Raw genomic sequence first — 23502 nt, 5'->3', positions numbered from 1 at the left:
GAAGGCCTGGGGGGCTTTTGGAGAGCTCTTTGAGACCCCAGCAAGCTTTGTTGGCTTCCTTTCGAGGAACTAGACATTTAATCTAATGGTGTTTCTGTTTCGGGAGTAAAATGGAAGTCGCTGCTGCCGGGCTTAGGACAAATTTCTTTGCATTTGGCACTACGTTCTGCTTCACTAAGCGCCTGACAGTGTCTATTCCATAAACAGCCCACAGGTAGCATTCAGGTTTTAGAGACGAGGAAGGACATCGAGGCCTAAGGAATTGAGTGATTTTTACCACGTATTGGAAAGTTGAGACATCTGATAGTTTCAAACTTTCTGCCACTTAGCATGGTTTTAAGTTCCAACGTTTGGGAGACTGAAGCAAGAGAACCTTGAGTTCGAGGCTAGTCTGGACTACTTACTCCTTCCTTACAAATGATTTCACGTTTTCTTGCCTTATATTTCTTAAGTTTCCCGTCCTTTAAACAAAACCGAGAATCTTGGTTCACAAAAGGATGAAATTGGTTATTTAACTGGTATTCTAAATGAGATTCTGCCTCTCCTCTGCTTTATCAATTTACTTTGGTCTGTGTTTTCCTTTGGGAAACTAGATATTTTTGGTGAATCTGCCCCCATAGCCCTTGTGATTTTCCCGGAGAGGGATAGGTATTTATGCTTTAAGCTTATGAGTAGGGCTATCGCTTTTCTCTCTCTCTGGTTGAGCTGCCTATTTCTTCAGTGAAGGTCTTTGGGGCCTTTACTGCCTTCTATTCCCTTGTAACTGTCAATGGAATTGGGATTTTCGATCTGACTTTTGCTGGGTTTCATGGATCTTTGGTACTTAGGGATCAGTCCTTTAACATGTTTCCTACTTTGTGACTACATAAAAGCATTTGAATTCTGATTTCAAATGTGTTACTATCACACACACACACACACACACACACACACACACACACACAAACAAACATCCTTCTTATATTTCTCTGTCCCCCTCCCGGGCTGACTTTAGTTTAAACAAATTTAGATTTTTTTTTTTTTTTGTCTTTGCCGTTAATTTATTACCAAAGCCAGCACTTACATTGTCAATAGTTATTCGCATGCTCTTTAAAGGCTGTCCTTGCATTTCATAGAACTCTCTGGAGCTTTAACTGGGTATTCTACAGAACCTTTTAAAACAAAATAATCTGGACATGACAACACACTCTTGATCAGCCCCGCATTTAGTTGGCCTACGACCCTACCTCAACAAAGCAGAGTAGACCAGCCACCAACCAAAACAACAACAACAAAACCACAAGAAGAAACCTGGGAAAATTGTTTTTAAAGTGGAAACTTTAGGCCTTTCAGTGTATGAAAAATGATTGAAGTAGCCATTTCTTCCTTTGCTTTTTAACATAGCTAATGATGTCATCTTTCTCATGTTCCACAAGCAGAGTCAGTTGTCCTCCATTTTTCTCTTGATCTTCACACTTTGTTGATAATCCCTGTCCTTGCTACCCAGCTTCTGTCCTCAGGCCTTCCCTAACTCTTGCCTAGCTTGGTACCATGACTTTCTGATTTGTTTTGCTGACAGTCTCCATGTCTATCTAAACTTGGCTGTGTAATGGCCTTGCTTTTAAAAACAGCATGTTACTCTGAATTGTCTATGCAATAAATAAAGACCAATGTCTTTAGCAGTATGTAAGAGAACCCTTGTAGTCTCTAGCTCCAAGTTCATTTTCCAGCCTTGTTATTTTCCATTGCCTGTCAATTAGCTTTTTGTTCTGAAGAAAGGAAACTTTTCTGTCACACATTCTGCCATTCCTTTGTTTTTTATTCATATTGTTTTCTTGTGCCTAACTGAATCCCATTCATCCCTTTATGGAGATTCTTCTAACTGTCCTAATTATATTTACTGCCATAGGCCCTTATGTATATATTTATGTAGCGCTTGGATTGCTGTATGTTTAGCAAATTGTGTTTGTTTTGGAAACTGCCTTATGGTCAGGCTTACTTATTTTTGTATGCTCTCCAATGTCTAAAATAGCATTAGCAACAAGGATACCATAAGGAAAGCCCTCATGGAGTTCATAGTAAAGCTGGGATATGGTAGAAAAATGAAGAGGTTGAGGAATGAGTGGATAAATAATAGAAAATGGTTTTCAGATATATGAAGATATACTGTAGACAGTAAATAGTGATTTTACATTTGTTTGTTGTCTGTCATTCTGTTTGAGGAACACAGAATGAACAGTTCAGCTCATTTTTTCTTGCAATAATAAATGGGTGCTGAGCCGGGTGGTGGTGGCGCACGCCTTTAATCCCAGCACTTGGGAGGCAGAGGCAGGCGGATTTCTGAGTTCAAGGCCAGCCTGGTCTACAGAGTAAGTTCCAGGACAGCCAGGGCTAAACAGAGAAACACTGTCACAAACAAAACAAAACAAAAAAAAACATTGGGGTGCTGTACTTACGGAAGTAGTCTGTGTTTCAGGGCATGAGGTGACCATAAGAGACCAAGGCTGCTGGGTTGGGAAGATGACTCAATTGGCCAAGTGCTTGCCAGTCAAGCATGAAGACCTGACTTGGGTCCTGAGCATGAGAATGCGTGCCTTGTAATGTCAGCAGTGGGAGAGAAGGCAGGTACCTGAGCTTGCCAGCCAGCTAGTCTAGCTGAATCAGGTGAGCTCTGGGGCCCAGTTAAAGAAACAGGACAGATTCTGAGAAATGACCCCTGAGGTTGACCTGGCCTCCTGTGCATTTTACCAGCATCCTTCCCCATTACATTCCCCACAGCAAAGATTGGACCAACTGTTGCCGCCCTTTGGGTTTAGAGAAGCAGAAAGTAGCTGGTAGATCTTTCTGTGAAGACTGAATGACAGGAAGAGGAATGAGAGCTGGGTATCCACTCTTTCTGTGTTTGGTGTTTGTTTGTATGTTTTCCTTAGAGTTAAATGGGGACAAAATACTTAAATTTTTTTTCCTATTTGAGTCTATACTATAGACTGTGACTTTTCTCTTATAGTTTGTTTTTTTCTGAATATTTGCTATTAACCGTCTCTGATTGTAACATATAACAGTGCTTTTTAAAATGACATAAGAATTCAACTTGAAGCTGTTTGTTTTGTTTTTAGTAAAATTTTGCATCCAGGCTGGTCCACAATCACTGAGTGCCGGTATTAGTTATATATCTTTGTGTTCCACTAACGTGAGATTTTTTTCAACCTCCTGTAAAGTTTTCTGGACCTAGAAAGGGAGAATGTTACAGTCGAAAACACACCAGACCAAGCAGTCAGAAAAGCCAGGTTCTTTTGGTGATGTTATTAAACATCACCAGATTAAAGTTTAAAAAAAAAATTCATGTATGTATTTGTACTGCAGAGTGTGCAAGAGCCTGCAGAGGCAGGAAGAATCATTGATCCCCTTGGAGCTGGAGTTACAATCTATTGTGAGCTGCCCATACATGAATGCTAGGAATTGGTAGGAGTAGCAAGGGTTCTTATCTTTCCAGCCCCTGGTGCTATTGCTTAGGAGCTAAGTTGTGGCTTGAAGCAGGTCTTTTCTAAGCCCTAGTTTAATTGAACAATCATGGTGTTATTTTGCATGTGAAATGAGAATTTAGGGAAGGCGCTGGTAACACTGTAAAGCAGAAGGTGGGCTGTAAGGAGCTTAAGGAGCTGTGAGATAGTTGAAGCCACCAACCAACAGCCCAACTTTAGAAGGCGGTCCCATAGCTGTGCAGCTTTTCATTTAATTAGCAGTTATTTATGAAGTTATAAACACAGGATACTGGGTAGAAATATGTTCATTTCTCTTTCCTATAAACCTTACAGAAAACATTTAGCCTCAGAGCGAAAACAAACTGTCATTATCTAAATAATCGCTATTATGCCGGGCAGTGGTGGCACACGCCTTTAATCCCAGCACTTGGGAGGCAGAGACAGTGCTTAGATTTCTGAGTTCGAAGCCAGCCTGGTCTAAAGAGTGAGTTCCAGGACAGCCAGAGCTACAGGGATAAACCCTGTCTCGAAAAGCCAAAAAAAAAAAAAAAAAATCGCTATTACTATAACACAACAAATATATATTAAGACAATAATCTATATAAGGTATACTTTAATAGACATTTATGAAAGCATAATAAGAGTCTCAGAAATGTGCAGAGTGGTTATATCACTGCTAAGTACTTCCTGGCTTGAATGGCAACTTAGAACACTAGAGTTGAGGGATAACACAGTTGGCTATATTTATTTGGACTCTTAGTTTTACTGGCTGTCATTGGATGTTTCAAATACCAAAGTCATAGTAATAATAATGGACTCTATCACACGTTTCCTCAGCCATCTACCTGTGCTCCTTCAAAGCCCATCTATCAGAGAATTGTGTGGAGCTTGGGCAAGGTAACAGGGTGAGGTAGAATGGCCCATTATCTTTTTTTTTTTTTTTTCGAGACAGGGTTTCTCTGTGTAGCCCTGGTTGTCCTGGAACTCACTCTGTAGACCAGGCTGGCCTTGAACTCAGAAATCCACCTGCCTCTGCCTCCCAAGCGCTGGGATTAGAGGTGTGCACCACCACTGCCCGGCTTAATGGCACATTATCTAATTACCAAAGTTAAATTAGGGTTTGGAGCAGTATTTCTCTCCAGTGAGGAACCTTGTACTAGGAAGTTGGCCTGTTTGTTTGTTTGTTTTCTACTTTTAAGAACAGTTATTTAATAATAATCAACTTCTCTAGGAGTTGTAAGAAATTACTGTCTTCATCTTGTCTATGTGATCTATAAACTGTATGTTCTAGAGGAATTTTTAGCATGAGTTCTATTTAGTAAAGATAGAACAACAAAGATTATTTTGGTGTCAATATCAAGTAATCCTGGAATCATTACCATAACTTTTATGGCAATAACCAAGAGCTCCAAACAGAATGACCAGAATGGCAGAACTTTTTTTTAATTTCATAACAATTTAAAAAGGTTCCAGGTGGTAGCTCATGGGTGTTTGGCGGAGGAGGTTCTTTTTAAAGCAGTAATCTTATGTACTCGGGGTGCTAGAGAACTCTTCCCCAGGGTGTCTTTAGAACACAAAGCCACATCATAGTCTAGAATGTTCTATTGGCATCCAGGAGAATCAGCTGCCTGTTTAACTTGGTTGTGGGGAAGATGGGAGCACACAAGATACACATCCTTTTATGTGCTCAGCATTGGTAAGAGTCCAGGCTTAAAGCAAGACCAGCTGCATCAGCACCAAGAAGTGCAGGGGGCTTGTGCTGAGGAGGAGGAGGAGGAGCCTGTGCCGCAAAATCCTAAAGTTACACCGTTTGTGACTTGTTTTCTAAGCTGAGGTTTACTAAAAAGTAAAAAAAAAAAAAAAAAAAAAAAAAAAAAAAAAAAAAAAAAAAAAAAATCAAGACAAATGAAAGCCTAACTGGCAATTATAGTCAAGCACTTCCCGTTCAACAGATAAGTAACCCTCTGCCATTGTGGTGCTGTGCTAAGCACTTTGAGGATTAGATGATAGTGAAGCATAGTTTCTGGGTTCAGCAACCCAAAGCAGAGGCTTTGTAATGAATATAGTCCAAGAGAAGCTGATAAGGATGTAGTCTCCACCAGAGGAGAGCTTAAGGACAGATACTGGGCCAGAGTGGGCTGGGATGCCTTAGGCCACTGTTCTGGTTGGTTTACTATTGCTGTGATAAACGTAAGACCAAAAGGAAAGGCTTGGTTTCATTTTACACTTCAGAGGTTTTCATCAGGGGATGCCAAGGCAGGAGCGTGAAGCAGGAACTAAAGCGGAGGCCAGAGGAATGCCTGCTCACTGACTTGCTCCATGGCAGCTACCTTTGTTATACTGAAGATGGGACCAGTCACGGTGGGCTGAGGGTCCTTCCATGTCAATCAAAAACTGAGCCACAGACGTGCCCGTTCTTCAGTTGAGGATTCTTCTTCCTTGGTTGGGTCAACTTGAGAATCAAAACTCAACCGTACAACCATGGTTAAGCTGAAGAGCTTGCCTATTGTTCACCCATGCACTGCATAGAACTGCAGTGTCAGTTCATCTTACTTTCCATGACAAAAGGCCACAAACTAGATCATTTATAAGTAACACATTTAGTTTTTATAGTCTGGAAGGTGGAAAGCCCAAGATCAAAACACCTGTCTGGTGTCTGGCCAAGGATTGCTTCCTGGTTCATAGATGGCTGTCTTCACTTGAGTCCTCCTGTGACTGAAGTAGCAGGGGAGCATGCTGGGATTTCTTGTTTGCTTTTGTTTTTGTGGTTTGGGGATTAAGCCCAAGGCTTTGCACATGGTAGACAGTTATTTTACTTTTACTTCTAAGTTGCATCTCTGATCCCTGGATTTTCTTTTCTTTTCTTTGTTTTGTTTTGTTTTGTTTTTGTTTTGTTTTGTTTTGTTTTTCAAGACAGGGTTTCTCTGTAGCCCCGCTGTCCTGGAACTCACTCTGTAGACCAGGCTGGCCTCAAACTCAGAAATCCGCTTGCCTCTGCTTCTCAAGTGCTGGGATTAAAGGCATGCGCCACCACGGCTCGGCCTTGTCCTCATTCTTAATAGCATCCGATTGGTGGTTAGGATCTCAACTTTAGAATTTGGAGAACACACAAGCACTCAGTCTCCCTAGAATATACTATATTTCTGCCACTGTACTGCATGCGGAGGCACAGCAGTGAAAAGGGCAGGTGGGTTGCTTACCTTGAAGCACTCTTACATGTGTTTTGATTCCTAGGCATGACTAAGACATATGTCTAGTTTATAGTCATTATTGGTGCTCTAGCTTTCTCTTTTAATTAGGGCATTGTTGTTAATTAGTTGGTTGGGATGAAGCCATTCTTACATGCTTTACAGAAATGTCACAAGGTAGATATGCATGTATACAGTTGTAGAGGAACCCATTGACCTGTTTTCTATTGCCCAAGTCATATAAATCAGAGATCGTGTTGCAGACTTTGTAGGCATCAGAAATCTTTTCCTTTTTAAATTATTTATTTTTATTTATGTGAGCACACTGTTGCTGTCTTCAAACACAACAGAAGAGGGCATCAAATACCATTCCAGATGGTTGTGAGCCACCATGTGGTTGCTGAGAATTGAACTCGGGACCTCTGGAAGTGCAGACCGTGCTCTTAGCTGCTGAGCCATCTCTCCAGCCCCAGCATCAGAGTTCTTAACTGAATTGAATGTGATCATTGGTCTTCACTGTTCTCAGAAGCTTTTTATGATCTGACTTCTTCCACTCAGCCAAGCATTTGGCCCCAAGGTCCTAGATTGTATAAATTGAGTAGTGCTTATCTTCTTGGTGATTTTATTCACAAGAACAGATCCTGTGCAGGCAGTTTGTGTGAGAGATCTGTAGGCTAGGTAATTCTTCTCTGAGACCATCAGCTCTGGGCACTGTGCATGTCAGCTTTGAAGCAATTAGATGTATTGAGAGTTAAGCAGAGAGATTCCTATGTCAGCTTTGAAGCAATTAGATGTATTGAGAGTTAAGCAGAGAGATGCCTATTTTTGGTCTTGGGGTCAGTTGACTTGTAGGTTAGAAGCCAGCAGTTGTCCCTGGAAGATGTGTTTGTGCTTGGGAAAGGCCCTTGTAGCTTTCTTTGCAGCCAAAATATGAGTTGAGCTTTGTGTATAATAATATGAGAGGGTCTGAACAGGAGAGGCAAAATATCAAGTCTCATTTAAAAAAATGTTGATTGTGTATGTTTGTGTAAATGTGAATGTATACATGCCATGCCGTGAGTGTGCAGAGCACAAGTAAAGGACATTTGAAGAGTTGGTTCATGGGAATAGAGCTCAGTTTTGTCAGGCTTCCATGGCACTTGCTTTACCCACTGAGCAATCTTGCCTGCTGTAAAGTCTTATTTTTTTTTAAAAAATAACAATCAGAATTTACATTTATTGTTATTCTTGAATTTATAGAAAATTCAAGGTTTTATTTTTGTTTGTTTGTTTGTTTGTTTTTGTTTTTTCCAAGACAGGGTTTCTCTGTGTAGCCTTGGCTGTCCTGGAATTCATTCTGTAGACCAGGCTGGCTTCGAACTCAGAAATCCACCTGCCTCTGCCTCCCAAGTGCTGGGATTAAAGGCGTGCGCCACCATTGCCCGGCTGTTTCTTGTTTTTCGAGACAGTTTTTCTGTGTAGCAGCCTTGGCTATTCTGGATCTCACTCTGTAGACCAAGCTGGCCTTGCACTCACAGGGATCCAACTGTCCCTGCCTCCCAAGTGCTGGGATTAAAGGTGTGCGTCACCACTGCCCGGCCTTTTTGTTATTGTTGTTGTGGTTGGTTGGTTGTTTTTTTTTGAGACAGAGTTTTACTATGAAAACCTGGTTAACCTGGGCTCAGTATGTAGATTAGGTTGGTTTTGAATTCCTCAGACCCCAGCTTCTGCTTCCCAAGTACTGGGATTAAATGTTTGATTTTCTATTCTAAGTATATGACTGAGATTTATTGCTTGCTGTGACTAAAGGTATTTCTAGGAACACGAGATTGGCTGCAATTGGCCTACTGTGTACTTCCTGTCTTCATATTTCCATGTTTTATTCAAATTCGATAAGCTTTGCTAATCAGGAGAAGTAGGTAGGTAACTTTGCATATGATTTTGACATTTTTCTGTGTTTTCTCAATCAGTGACACCTCTAAGATAAATCTGACTGACCTAAGTCAGAGCTACCCAGTGCTGCCTTCCTGGAGCCATGTGTACATTCTGTTGTGGTGCCTAACATGGTAGTGCTGTCTCGCCTGAATGAGATGGCCATAAGGTCGCCAGTGTCCTTTTAGACATTAATGTGTATGGAATTAATTTTTTAGAAATGTTGCAGTATTCATGAAGTTTTAATTTTTAAAGATATATTAAAACTTCAAAGAATTAGCTGAAAATAGATGGGTTATTTCTCAACTGATTAGGTACTGATCAGAAATAGTCACAGGAAGCATGATTTATAGTTATACTCAGTATTATATATTGGTATTAACCCAGGGCCTTTTTGTGTGTGTGTGTGTGTGTGTGTGTGTGTGTGTGTGTGTTTGTGTGTGTGTATCTCCATTCTGAACCTAGGGCCTCAAAGCTTGTGCATGCTAGGCAAAGTGCTTTACCACTCTCTGCCCTGCAGTGCCGTGCACACAATGCGTGTGTGTTGCACACATACGTGTATTCACATAAACCAGATGTTCATGTCAGATATCTCATCACTCTCTACCTTACTTTGTGATATAGTCTCCACTGAACGTAGAGTTTGTTGATTTGGCTAGACAGGCTGGCCAGTAAGCTCCAGAGATCTTCCTGTCTTAGCTTCCCCAGGTTGGGACCACAGACTTAGGCTGCTGTGTTCCACCTCACCTCCCTTAACATGGGTTCTGAGGATTTGAACTCAGGTCCTCATGCTTGTCTTTTTTAAACTTGAGCTGTAAAAGAAGTAGTTTAATTCATTCCATTGATAGAAAGTAAGCTGTAAAAATTTTCATTTTGTCAGATAGGAGGCTGTCTGAGTTCAGGCCAGCCAAGGCAACATGGTGAGATCCTATCTCCACACAAAAAGCAAGCAAACAAAAATAACAAGTTTTTATTCTTAGAGTGAAGCTATAGCCAGCTCTTAATTTTCTATGATTATTGTATAAATGTGGCTTAAGTGAAGGCTGGGAAACTTGCTAAGTCTGTTATCCATTAATGGTGATTTCTTTTGTATCACATTCCTACACCCCTTATAGTTTCTTCCCTGTTCCCTCTCTTGGGCCCTTTCTAGCTTCCTGACCTCTACAGGCTCTGAATGAGAGACACAGATCTGAACGTTCAAATGGAGGAGCCACATATGAGAGCCAGTGTGCAATGTTTATCTTTATAGGCTGGGAAACTTCTTTTGAACATTTCATGATCAAAGCTTCTATAAAGTATAAGTTTAAACATTTCAAGTAGATAAAAAATTTTAGGATCTTAAAATGTCATCTGGGAGGGCTGCTTTAAACTATCCTATCTAGCTGGGGTGTAGTGCCAGCACACGCCTTAAATCCTAGTACTCAAGAGGCAGAGGCAGGTGGATCTCTGTGAGTTTGAGGCCAGCCTGGTCTACAGAGAGTTCTAGGACAGCCAAGGCTACCCAGAGAAACTCTGTCTCAAAAAAACTCAAGCCAAAAATACCCAACAACAACAAAAATTCTCCTAAGTATTAAACAAGCTCAACAAGTTGGGTTTGTTCAGGGAGGTGGTGGCCATAAATGTTCTTAAATGCTAAAAGAGATATACTTAAGACATTGAACTAACACAGTCATTTCACGGGGAAAAGAATGGCTGGTTATAGTGGTCTTTAAATCCAGTCCTTGGTATTTTTCTATAACTTTAGTATAACTCACTGGCTAGCCAATGTTTGGGAAGAACTAACAAACACTCCCATTTCTTCTTCCTGTTCCAAAACAGTGAGACGGTTTAAGCAAAAACATCTTACAGTGGTCGACTGCCAGCATTTGGCCCAGAGTCATTTGGCTGTGGCTCAGCCCTTCAGTCAGAGATGGACAAACAGAGACCCTAACCATGGTCTCTATCCTAGACCCAGAACAAAAGGACGGAATAGGGGTACGGCTTCTGTTTCAAAATCTGTGGTTAGTGTGCCTTTGAATGTCTTCCGGTTTCATAAAAGTGTTTGTAAATGTCACCGCTTGATTTTCCTGACTTGTTAGACAGGATGACACTTGTATTTATTATTTATATGCTTTCCATTGGAATTCTGTCCTTCTGTAATGTTAGAGCCCAAGAAATCCTGTGAGTGTGCGTAATTACACAGCAGTAAAAGGCCTGCCCACTGTCAGTGTACCTAATTACACAGCAGTAAAAGGCCTGCCCACTGTCAGTGTACCTAATTACACAGCAGTAAAAGGCCTGGCCACTGCCAGTGTACCTAATTACACAGCAGTAAAAGGCCTGGCCACTGTCAGTGTACCTAATTACACAGCAGTAAAAGGCCTGGCCACTGTCAGTGTACCTGATTACACAGCAGTAAAAGGCCTGGCCACTGTCAGTGTACCTAATTACACAGCAGTAAAAGGCCTGGCCACTGCCAGTGTTCATTCTGCAGGCACTCACTGTGACTCACTGTCAGCAGATCCACAGGATCGAATTTCCCTTTCAAGTGTTCATCCTGCAGTGCACTCTTTTTTGGTTGTTGTACTGAGTACTGGGGATGGAAGCCCTGGTCCAGTGTGCTAGGCTGGCACTGGACTGGAAACTTTACCCCGGCTCTCTCTCTGCTTTATCTTGAGGTGGAGCTCTCCTGAAGCTTCTGAGGCAGGCCGTAAACTTGTGATCTTCCTGCCTCAGCTTCTCCCGAGCTCCTCGGCAGCTAGGCTGTCTCAATAAGCCTTCTCTGTAATCAGGTTTCAGTTTTCTTACATCAACTGGATATGTATTATTGAGCTAATATTCTTCAACATGACGATCTTCTATCTTGTCACAGCTATTTCTCAGAGCCTATTAAAGTGTTTCCTTATTACTATAAAGGATTGATTAGCACATAATATTTGTACTTATAAATGGAGTACAATGTGATAATTTTATAGTGTACAGTGTGTAATGATCAAATACAAGTTATTAATTTTCAATTTTGATATTATTAATACATGAAAGTCAGCTTCTAGCAGTTTGATTTTTCTTGTCACCCCTCTTTATATCAGACAAATTTCTTGTGCAAATACATATTTTAAAATATTTTAGATTGCCTTTTTCTTCTTAATACATCTAATTTCAGATCCAATCTTGTCTACATAATCCATATTTCTCAATTTGGGGACTACTGTGACCATTCTGTGAGGCTGTTTCAGACTTAATTACAAGTTCTAATGCTTAGCTTGTCTGTGGGTAAGCCAGCCTCTCACCTGCCTCGTTAGTCCCTCAGGCTTCTGAGGCTGAGTGCACAGCACTGTTTTCACTGCGGGTGTGACTGGCTTTGCTAAGGAGGAAGCGTCCAGACTCACCCAGACCTTAACTAAAGGACACTCTGGTCTCTTAAATGGCTGTGGAAGCAATTATAAGTGATGTTTCCATTCACCAGCATGACAGTATTTTCATGTCCATTCATTCATTTAAAGGCTAATTCTGGCCTTAACCATTCTTTCTTTTCAAAGTAAAAATGTGGCTTTACTCTTTAGAAAGGAACTGTACATATTGTTGTATATTGATACTTTAAGAAAATACTGCAGTGATGTTTGAGATCACCGTTGTTTGGGCTCTGTCTTCAAGGTGGTGAGGTCAGAGAATGTCATTTCATAGTCTTCTCAAAAGTAAATGTTCTTAGAAAACACTGACTGAGTCCATGTGGAGAAGAGATGGAATCATGCTAATAAAGTGAGAAAATTTCAGCTCTTTGTTTTAAAAATGACAGATTCACCATTAGAAATAAAAATAAAATAAACTTACTTGCAGGGTCAGATGAAGATCAGATACTCTGGACCTGATAAAGCATGTTTCTTTCTTCTCTGCACACTTAGAATTGCTGTTGTGGAACCAAGCTAGGGGGTGCATTGTGCCTGCTGTATGAATAGGAGCAGCCATTTCTTGTCTGTCTGCCCACTCAGGTATCCAGTGTGCAGCATCTGACCTTATATGTATTTGTACTTACAGGCTAGAGTGTTGACCAGTACACAGCAGTTGTCTCATGCTAAATATGGGTCTGATTAATTTTATATTAGCTATTTATACAACTACTTGACCCATAAGCCCACCGGTGTCTCTTTTCTCTGTTAGCATAGATAATTGGATAGTATTATTCGGGTCTACAGTGGGTCAACAGCCACTGAATTTTTTCTTTCTGTTCTTTGGGTTCTCTCTATAGGTCGAAGATGTCAGAGATATATTTCTGAGTTCTTCCTAGCTGGCCACCAGCATTGTACCAATGACATGGCCAAAAGCAATTCTGTTGGTCAGGACAGCTGTCAGGACTCTGAGGGTGATATGATTTTCCCTGCAGAGAGCAGTTGTCCTCTGCCTCAGGTGGATAATGGAGAAGTGAGGCTGGGCTCATCAGGAGCTGCTCAGCCTGTCAGGAAGCGGTCTCACTCCTTTGAGGAAGCCACAGAGAGTGGCCAGTGGGATGGAGTCACTAAGAAGATGCCACGCCATCGTTTGTTCCCATCGTGTGCAAGGCTTAGGGAGGCCAGGCAAGAGGCAGAAGATGGTTTGTCTCAGTGCTCTCCAGTGCCAGGAGAAGCTGGCCGAGACATCGAGGACATTGGTCCTGATCCCCTTCCTGATTCATACTATGGGCTTCTTGGAACATTGCCTTGCCAGGAAGTGCCCAGCCACATTTGCAGGCTGCCAAGTGAAGTCCTGAGGCACATCTTTGCTTTCCTGCCAGTGGAGGACCTCTACTGGAACCTTAGCCTGGTGTGCCACCTGTGGAGGGAAATAATCAATGACTCGCTGGTAAGTTAAGTGTTCAGTCCTCAAACTACATGCAGATTAGCTTCACTTAATGCAGATTTCTGAGGCAAAGACCTTTTCAAAGTGATGGTTTCCTTTGCTTCATGAGTAAAGTCCAGACTCCCCAGCAGCCTTCTGGGGCTGTCCAGGCTTGCCCCACCAAATCTTCCAGAACCCTTCTTTCCTTCCTTCTCACACATCTGCTTTTATCTGAAGCACGTGATTTGCTGTGCTCTGACCTTAGGCTACGTATGTTTAATACCATGTGGTGTAATCACCCGTCTCACTTAGATTAAGGTAAGTCCTTTACCATCTTGCTTGTTCTTTATTGTACAAACTATGCCTTCCCATCCTGTCCCATTGAAGTTCATCACTTCCTCTTTGCCATTTCAGCATTTTATAGCTCTGTTAGTATACGGTACTGCATTTGGTTTTAGTAACCCGTTCTCTTCTATTCCTTCTTTCAGTTTCCTCTTTTGGATAACTTAATACTCACATTTTCTGTGTATAGACTGGACAGAGTGACTGCCTGTCTTCCTGCCTTCTCTCCTTTTTTGCCTAATCGTTCTAGAAAAGACTCTCCTGTCTGTCAGGGAGGCAGGTATCTGCTCCCTGTAGAATTATCATTATTCTCTCATTTTGTCTGGGTCCTGACACTCTTCAGAGTTTGTGTTTTCTCAGCGTGATGCTGTTTATGGGAAGCTTAGTCTTGACACCTCCTTTGGACTTTTTTTTTTTTTTTTGGTTTTTCGAGACAGGGTTTCTCTCTATAGCCCTGGCTGTCCTGGAACTCACTTTGTAGACCAGACTGGCCTCGAACTCGGAGATCCACCTGCCTCTGCCTCCCGAGTGCTGGGATTAAAGGCGTGCGCCACCACCGCCCGGCTTCCTTTGGACTTTTTCTTGGCATATTCATGACTCTTGAATTTTCTTTCTCTTTTGCTTGTGGAAAACACTAGCATTTGTGGTACAATTAGTATGTTATTTTGTAGGATAGTGACAGCTGCTGAGTACAGCCTTCACACTAAATCTCTATATCTTAAATCTCAGACATCCATATACTGAGCTTCATACAGCCTAAAAAAAGGAAAGCTAAGTTTTTCTCTTTTTTTTTTTAAGATTTATTTATTTATTGTATGTAAGTACACTGTAGCTGTCTTCAGACACCCCAGAAGAGGGCATCAGATCTCATTATGGGTGGTTGTGAGCCATCATGTGGTTGCTGGGATTTGAACTCAGGACCTTCAGAAGAGTAGTCAGTGCTCTTACCCGCTGAACCATCTCTCCAGCCTCCTAAATTTTTCTTCTAAATACAAAAGAGGTCAGGAGAAATGTCAATAGCTTGCTGCTATGGTGTCTTAGTTCCTGATTTCAGAACAATGTCTTTATGAGTTTAGCTGTGAGCCCTGCTTGCTTACACTAAGTCTATGTACTAAATGGCAAACTATTGTATGCACTGAGCGATGTAGGGGTGGGGAATAAGGAAGGGGTTTGGTTACAAAGACTTCTTGGGACCATATCCAAGCTCGTCTTTCTATCCTAAAATGTTACAGTGATGTCTTTCTGGTCATTGGCAATAGCAGGGTATTTTCAGTAGTCCACCACTATTCCCCAGCCCACAGGTTCTTGTAGCGTCTGTGTCTTGTTCTCATGTTATGGCAGTGCTGGCCTCACCAAAGGAATTGGGCACTTTTCCCTCCTCTTCAGTCTTTTGGCAGAGTCTGAGTCACGCTGGTGTTGATTGTTCGTTAAATGTTCTGTAGGATTCCCCAGTGAAGCCATCTGGTCCCAAGCTTCTCACTGATGCAAGTTTTGATGTTTGATTCTGTTTCTTCACTCATTATCTTTCTGTCATTCTGTTTCTGTTACTCAGGCGTGGTAGGATGTGTGTTTCTAGGAATTTATCCATTTTTGCCCCTTGTAGTTCTTTTACTTCTGTGGTATTAATTTTAATGTCCCTTTTATTTTTCTTAGTTGATCTAGCTGAGGGGTTTGTTGTTGTTATTGTTACTGTTATTGTTATTTGTATGCAGTCTCCCTGTGTATCTCAGAGTAGCTTCAGATTGTCCATCCTCCCGCTTCTGCCTGCTCAGCCTGTTTACAGACAAGCACTTTTGTGCCCACATCTGCTCTGCTCTTTGTAATTTCTTTCTTCTGATAATTTTGACTTTAGTTTCTTTCTTCTTCTTCTTTTTTTAATCTTTGGGGTATGAAGGTAGTCTGTTCTTTTCAGATCTTTTCTTTTAGTACTAGGGATTGAATCTATGCTTTGAACATTCTAGGCAAACGTTGGACCACAGATTCTCTACTGGATGCTCTATCCCTTTCTGTTTTAAAAGAAGCATCTTACCTGTGAGCTTGCTGATCACTGACTTTACAGTGTCTTGTAAGTTTTATTTTGGTGTGTCTTTGTTTTTACTTGTCTTAAGGTGCTTTATGATTTCTTCTTTGACCCATGGATATTCTAAGGGTGCACCGTGTAGCCAGATACACCGATACATGCCTGTATCCCAGTACTAGGAAGGTGGTGGTAGGAGGATTTTGAGTTCAAGACCAGCTTCAGCTACATGGTGACACCTTATCTCTAGAACAAGAGTGCCCGATTTCAGTTGTGGGTAGCTTAGCTTTTCCACTGCCTTAATTTATAGTGTCCTCATGTTGTTACTGAGAAGCTTCATGGTATAACTTCAGCCATTTTAATCGATTGACTAACTTTGTGACCCAATAAATGATCCAACAGATTGTGGTCTGGGATGAGTATAGATTTTGCTGCTGTTAGATGGACCATCTGTATGAATCTGTTAGGTTTAGTAGTTTGTAGTGCTACTTAAATCCAGCGTCTCCTTACGTGCCTGCTATCTTTCTTCCTTCAGTTCTGTCAGTGTTTGCTTTGTGTAACTGCATGTGTATGATGCGTGGTGGTACCTGTCCTGCTGTCACATCTTGGTGAAAATGTCACTGTGTAGCATCATCATTCCATAATGCCTTCCTTTTGTCATGTGACATTTGTTGACTTAAGGTCAGTACAGCTTTTGGAACTTGCTCACCCAGTGCTTCAGATAAGGAAACTGAAGCACCAGTTTTCCCCAGCTCCTGGGACATTTGTGTTAGAGCCAAGGCCCAGTTTTCTTGTCTTCCTGCCGAGGTTCCTACAGTGTTTCTCGTTGGTCTGTCCAGCTTTGGATTGAGAGGATTAAGTACTCCTGTACTTGCTTTTCACTTGGCAGAAGGTGTTCTGTGTAGGCAGTCTGGTCTTTCTGAGAATCAAGGCATGTATGTTATTTCATTTTGTTTTTCAACTACATAGTTCATTCCTTGGAAGAAGCTGTATCATCGATACTTGATCAATGAAGAGCAGGCTGTCAGCAAAGTGGATGGCATTCTCTCGAGCCATGGCATAGAAAAGGATTCGGACCTATGTGTGCTGAACCTCATACGGTGAGTGTTGTTCCTCCTGTTTGGGAAAGAGTTTTCAATCCTTTCTCATACATCTTTGCTTATAGTTGCCTTCCTTATGGACTCATCTCGAGTATTCTACAGATTCACGGCTACCAACAAATGCTCCCCAAGTGTCGACCCTGAGAGGGTACTGTGGAGCCTGAGAGATCACCCTCTACTGTTGGAGGCTGAGGCGTGTGTGCGTCAGCAGCTACCTGACCTCTATGCAGCTGCTGGGGTATGTGAACCAAGAGGCCTCGTGGGCTACTCTGGGAAATGTTGACATCATTTTTCATTTTGTTAGCGATTAAGATTAGTTGAAGATTATTTTCAAATTTTTGATTGAATCTTTAAGTAGCATTATGGAGAAATAATAAGTGTTATTTGTAGCTTCTTTTATTTAGAAGGAATTTTAAGAAACATTTAGTCCATTCTGTTGGGGAACCTCTGAAGTTTTCCTGAATACTAGTTATCTAGCCTTTGAACACTTTGAGTGATAGGGTTACTTTATAAGATAGCCCTTTAAAAATTATAAACCTGCACTCAGGAGGCAGAGGCAGAGGCAGAGGCAGAGGCAGAGGCAGAGAGGGGGCCAGAGAGAGAGGCAGAGAGGCAGAGAGGCAGAGGCAGGTGGATCTCTGAGATCAAGACCAGCCTACAGATTGAGTTTTAGGACAGTCAGGGCTACACAGAGAAACTATCTCAACAGCAACAAAAACACCACCCTGTCCCAGCCCCAAAACCAATATATATATTTATATTATTTTAATGTGGGTGTGTATCTAAGACTCTGTACACCACGTGTGTGCAGGAGCTTGTGGAAGTCAGAAGATCCCATGGAACTGAAGTTACAGGCAATTGTGAGCTGCCATGTTGGTGCTGGGAACTGAACTGGAGTCTTTTAAATGAACAGCAAATGCTCTTAACTACCGAGCCATCTCTCTAGCCCTCAAGGTGGCTCTCCTTGCTGACACACTGGGTAATTTGAAAGGGACAGGAAGATTGAAGGTTTTAGTACAGATACACAATAAAGTAAGCTGGGAATGTTCATTGGTTTCCTTCCTAGTCCTGATTGTGGCTGGGTCTGGTCTTCTCCTCCTATCCTGTACTTCTCTTTGAAGGGCATTAACGTCTGGGCCTTGGTGACAGCCATCGTGCTCCTCTCCAGCTGTGTGAACGACATCCAGCATCTGCTCTTCTGCCTCAGGAGACCCAGCTCCACAGTGACCATGCCAGATGTCACCGAGACCTTATACTGCATAGCTGTGCTCCTTTACGCCATGAGGGAGAAGGGGATTAACATCAGCAATAGGTAACAATCCTGGAAGACGGGGGACACTACATAGTGTAACAAGGCCTGGACTTGTCCTAGCTCTTCCTCTCTCCCACAGGGCATTGGGCTGTGGAAATGTAATTCTAAGTGCTTTGTAAATATTGTGCCAGTCAACTAAGATTTCTTCACTTAGTTTCTATGTTCTTGGGTCAGCATTGAAGCTAAAGGTGAAGGTGAAATGTTTCACTTTATTCACATCTGGCTACATTTTCCTAGGAAAACATTAGCATTTTCTTTCTCCTTTGTTCACTTTTGGAGTAGACTATAGGATTATGGGAATCTGACCGACTATGTTAATGTGAGAAAGGTCTAGAGTGTTGGTTGCTAATTCAGAGTTATCTTGACATTGATAACATATGCAGAAGTCAGTTTCAGAGGAATATGTATCCAGGCAAAAGAGAGTCTGCTATGGAAACACTAATCAAGGAACTGATCTAGTGCAAGAAGACAGGCAGTGCGTAAGCAAGCACGAGAGGGGGCACTTTAAGGAATGGAATGACGTGTGCTGTAATGGAAGTGGAGCAGAACTCTGAGTGGGACGTGGGGACAGTGTTTTGGATGGCCTGAGCAAAGAGTTTGCAGAAGTGTGAATGTCAAGGAGGAGCCTCCATTTGGAGTTATGGGAAGGAGCATTTGAAGAGAAAGAATAGGTAATGTAAGGACCCAGAGTTATAACACACAGGAAGGGCCCAGTGTGGCAGGCATTCTTGAATATGGGAGAGACTAGTGCAAGATTATCAAGATGTCTGGGGGCCAGGGGAGGGAAGATCTTTAAAATCCCAAGTATGGGGCTGGAGAGATGGCTCAGCGGGTAAGAGCACTGACTGCTCTTCCAAAGGTCCTGAGTTCAAATCCCAGCAACCACATGGTAGCTCACAACCATCTGTAATGAGAGCTGATGCCCTCTTCTTTTGGGTCTGAAGACAGCTACTTAAAAAAAAAATTTTAGTAAACTTGGGTGGTGGTGGCGCACGCCTTTAATCCCAGCACTTGGGAGGCAGAGGCAGGCGGATTTCTGAGTTCGAGGCCAGCCTGGTCTACAGAGTGAGTTCCAGGACAGCCAGGACTACACAGAGAGAGAAACCCTGTCTCGAAAAACAAAAAAAAAATAAAAAATAAAAAAAAAATCCCAAGTATGGGTGGTAGGCAGTTATCTTGCAGCCAGTCCTAGAGAAGCAGAAACCCACAGGGTTTCATCTCCTCCAAGAAAAGAGTAGTCCCTGGGATTAGTGAGCCCTGAGGGTAACGTAGCAGTGACCCTGTCATCCTTGGTAAGGTAGAACAGAGCGTTGTTCTCCAGCAGGGTCCTATCGCTTTATTCCCAAGCTGCGTTCAGTTTCTTAGCTGGTTTGTGTTGTAGCCCACTCCATGGCATTGAGACCGTGGGAAAGAAGCTCTAGGTAAGATTCCACCAAGACAAATGGTCAAATGAAGAACAGTGCCAATCATAAGCAGATGTATACAGCATGAAAGTACCACAGACCAGATGGCTTACACTACAGACATTTGGTTTTTTGTCCTTTTGGAGGATGGAGGTCCAAGAATAAGGTAGAGAAGATTGGGTTCTGGTAGTCACCTTCTCTATCCCAACAAGAGAGATGGGGCAGGGGATGCAGAGCACTTGCTAGTGTGTCTCTTGTAAAAGCAGTAGTTCTAGTGGGCCACAGCCATAGCTTTGTCATTGCATTGAATCTTAATTTCTTTCCTTCCTTTCTTCCTTCCAACTGTCATGTTTGATATTAGGAATTCAGCTTTTTAATTTTAAGGGGGCCCAGTTCAGTTCATAGTAGTGTGGTATGTTGATCTGGTTGTTTGTCCAGCCCCTGAATTGTTACTAAATGCATCTTTTTCATCAGAAAGAGCAATGCTCTGAGATCAGCCCTGCTCACTCTGGATGGGGAGTTCCTGTTGTAGGTGCTGAGTGTGAGCTCAGAATGCACATGAGCGGTTTTGCAGTTGTCTGGTGGACTGAGTTTGTGTCTTGTGCCTCTATTGACTGAGTTTGCCATCTTTGTTTTCCTTTGGCTGTTCTGACATCTTGTCTTTGATGTTCTTCTCTTAATAGCCATGGTTTCCTTTGGAACCTTTAAAGGGGAATGTTATTCATGCTTCTAAACCAATGTTACCGCATAAGAACTTGGTAGAAAAGCAACTGAGGTTCAGAAAGCTGGCTTAATTTGGCAGTAAGGCTGTATTATTTAAGCAGGGTTCATATGACCAGAAGTGGTGTTTATGCCTGCTTTCCAGCAGCTTCTGCTGTTTTAATTGCTTGTCTCTTATGGTCACAGATAGTATACTCTTGTTCCCTCAAAAGCATGTCCTGGTCTCCTTCGTGTGACATTACACATAGCAACAGTGCATGTTTCTCTGGACTGGGATTTCTCAGAATAGCTTTCTCAGCTGCAGAGACTGAAGTTTTTTCTTTGCATTTTTTTTTCAATGAAATGTAATAGGAATATTCTTCCTTGGAAATGGTAATGAGTTGAAATGCATCCAAGGAAAAATGAGATAGACAATGCCTTAAATTTGGAAGTCTCTAAATCTACTTTTTTCCCCCATTAGGATTCACTACAACATTTTCTATTGCCTATATCTTCAGGAGAATTCCTGTACTCAGGCCTCCAAAGTTACAGAGGAGCCATCTGTCTGGCCAGGGTATGTATGTACTGTATGTGGGTGTATGCTTGCTCTTCTATTCCTTTTTGAGACAAAGTCTCAGTGTGCAGGCCAAGCTGTTCTTGAGAACTCAAAAACTTCACACTCCTCTTGCCCCAGCCTCCTGAGTGTTGGGATTATAGACACGAACACACTGGTTTGACTTCCTTTCTTGACTCTTCTCATGTGAGGACAAGAGGTGTTTGCTTTGACCACTTTACTGAGGCATGATTTACATTGTGCAAATTTCACCCATTTGGAGTTTGGTGGTTTTAGTAGATTTATTGAGCTATCCAGTCGCTTCAGAACGTTCAGCCCACTAAGGAGGGCATATTGGGGGTCAACTGTTGTGTATCCAGTTTGCTTGTTTGGTGTTTGGACTGGCCATCCCTTGGGCTTTTTAATTCTTTTCTGTTTTTCTAATTTTTCTTCTGTAATGATTATAGCAAGAAAACATCTATCCAACTAACACATGAACAACAGCTGATTCTGAACCATAAGATGGAGCCTCTCCAGGTGGTAAAAATTATGGCATTTGCAGGTAAGGGAGCTCCTGTCAGGTTCCTGGAGTATCTGTTGTCAGGTTCATGATGTAGTTGCCTCTGCCTACTCTGCTGTGTCCTGTTCCACTCCCTCCCTTAGCACTCTGACCTTGATCCATTATGGAATGACTTTAATCAGTCCCCAGAGCAGCCAGCCATTACCACTGCTTATTTGCACTGGATTCCTATTTAGGCAAATTGTTTCTAGGCATTGTTTTATGGAGTCTGTCGGGGTAGGGTGAATCCCTCATTCATCATTGTATATTCTCATTCGGCAGTGTCTTCTGGAGAGGCAGGTCATATTACTCTGCTTAACTGTGTTCAGTAGCTCCTTAGTTTATAGGTGATATCTTGAAGGCCTCTCTTTGGTTCAGCCTGCTTTCCTAAACATGGAGTCACTTGTGCCCTGATCTTAGAGTGTCCAGGAAGACTTTAGAGTCTTATCTGAACTTTTGCTCATTTATTTTCTCTAGCTGTAATCCCTTCCTGCTGTTTTTCTACTCTGGTTTCCTGCTGTCGACATTTATTAAACACTTACAGTGACCTGCAGTGTTAGTCTCTGCAGCATCCTGTGAGGTTGCTTAGATGGCCTTATTTTATAAGACATTGATGTTCAGAGAGCTTTACGTTAGGTAAAAAAGCAAGTGGCAGACCAGAATCAGCTGGATGCTGACTCTCCAGAATGCCTTCTTCCCTCCCGGTCCCTTTTCTCCTTCTGTGCCATGCTGTGTTGATGATTTTCAGCATTTCTGTCTCTTCCTGATGAAGGCCTTTTTAGCCATTTGAATCACAAATAGATTGCTGAATTCTTAAGGTAGCTGATCTGTTAATTGATTGTACCTGTTTACCATACAGTAAAAGTAGCCAGCACACGTACTTTTCTGTAATACCTGTGAGTCTACCTGCTCCATGAGAATCTTCAGAGCAGCCTTGTTAGACTGGGAAGGAGGAGTCATGGTCTAAGATTCTCACTTACACATGAGATTGTTTTGTTTCTAGTTACTACTTCTATGACTACTACTCTCTTCCTCCTCCTCCTCCTTTTAAATACCCTGTGCTCTTTATACTGTCTGGGTTACCCTGCATTGGTGTCTGTTTCTAACTAGATTGTAATCTTTTTATTACTTCTCAGTGCTTGGCACATAGCTACTGACCATGTGAAAAGTACTCAGGAAATATTTGTTAGAGAAATGAAGTTGATTAGCTGGATCAGGACAGTCCTTGAGTCCCCTATGCATGATGTTGTTGCTTAAGAGACACGGATGACCACTAGTGCAGCAACAGCTAGCAGTTACTGAATTCTTGCTCCTGGGAACCGTGGTTACTTTGTTCTTACAAACCCTTGACAAGTCAGTGAGATCAAGAACCCAGCTTGCCTTAATCTTTCGTGAGGTCTCCCACTCCTTTCAAGACACAGCTTTAATCAATATTGAAATCAGTCTTAATCTTTTGTCAGAGGATGGATATGCCCTAGAAAGACCTGAACAGGGATCCTGGTGCATAATTACATAATCATAGGGTCACATTCTTTCCTCTGCTTCCACAGGCACCGGGAAGACTTCTACCCTGGTCAAGTATGCTGAGAAGTGGTCTCAGAGCAGGTTTTTGTATGTCACGTTCAACAAGAGCATTGCAAAGCAGGCAGAGCTTGTCTTCCCCAGCAATGTCATCTGCAAAACCTTCCACTCCATGGCCTACAGTCACGTCGGGCGGAAGTGAGCATCGAAAGTGCTGGTGTCACATCTTGTGGTTACTGGTTTCATGTGACGGTTGTCATGGTCACACTCACTGCACTACACTGAGAAAATGTGTGTCATGTCACATGGTTACTGTTTTCATGTGAGGGTTGTCATGGTCACACTCACTGCACTACACTAGAAAATGTGTGTCATATTACGTGGTTACTGGTTTCATGTGAGGGTTGTCATGGTCACACTCACTGCACTACACTGAGAATGCCAAGCTGTTCTCTCCATGTACAAGCAGGAGATAGAGGAAGAGCTTAGATGGTCCACACTTCCACATGACCAAAGCACTTTGTTCACACATTGCTATCACTGACAAAGCATTCTTGTTTCTCTGGAATTGAGGCATAGAAATTCAATATTGTCAAAATGTTGAAGAGTTTTAGGCATTCCTGGGGAAGGAGAATGGGACCCCCC

At 42.2% G+C, this 23502-nt stretch overlaps 1 protein-coding gene across 11 annotated transcripts in view; it reads left to right on the top strand.

The window, feature by feature from the left end:
* The window catches only part of Fbh1 (F-box DNA helicase 1), a 39536-nt gene that overhangs the window by 540 nt on the left and 15494 nt on the right, over nucleotides 1–23502 (top strand). For 4 of the 11 annotated variants that reach the window (XM_031358186.1, XM_031358193.1, XM_031358185.1 and 1 more), the window contains exons 2-9: nucleotides 10379–10534; nucleotides 12786–13375; nucleotides 16680–16810; nucleotides 16913–17048; nucleotides 17932–18122; nucleotides 20706–20798; nucleotides 21245–21339; nucleotides 22887–23055. In XM_031358186.1, coding sequence (XP_031214046.1) covers nucleotides 12851–13375; nucleotides 16680–16810; nucleotides 16913–17048; nucleotides 17932–18122; nucleotides 20706–20798; nucleotides 21245–21339; nucleotides 22887–23055 — 1340 coding nt within the window. In that variant the 5' untranslated portion in view covers nucleotides 10379–10534; nucleotides 12786–12850. Of the gene's footprint in view, nucleotides 1–5121; nucleotides 5158–10378; nucleotides 10561–12785; nucleotides 13376–16679; nucleotides 16811–16912; nucleotides 17049–17931; nucleotides 18123–20705; nucleotides 20799–21244; nucleotides 21340–22886; nucleotides 23056–23502 lie in introns of those variants that run through there. The other 7 variants (XM_031358190.1, XM_031358192.1, XM_031358189.1 and 4 more) reach the window with 3 other exon arrangements.

This window comes from Mastomys coucha, unplaced genomic scaffold, assembly GCF_008632895.1.
Source record: "Mastomys coucha isolate ucsf_1 unplaced genomic scaffold, UCSF_Mcou_1 pScaffold7, whole genome shotgun sequence".
Taxonomy (NCBI): Eukaryota; Metazoa; Chordata; class Mammalia; order Rodentia; family Muridae; genus Mastomys; species Mastomys coucha.
The sequence above is the reverse complement of the archived record's forward strand: the minus strand, read 5'-3'. Positions and strand labels throughout refer to the sequence as shown.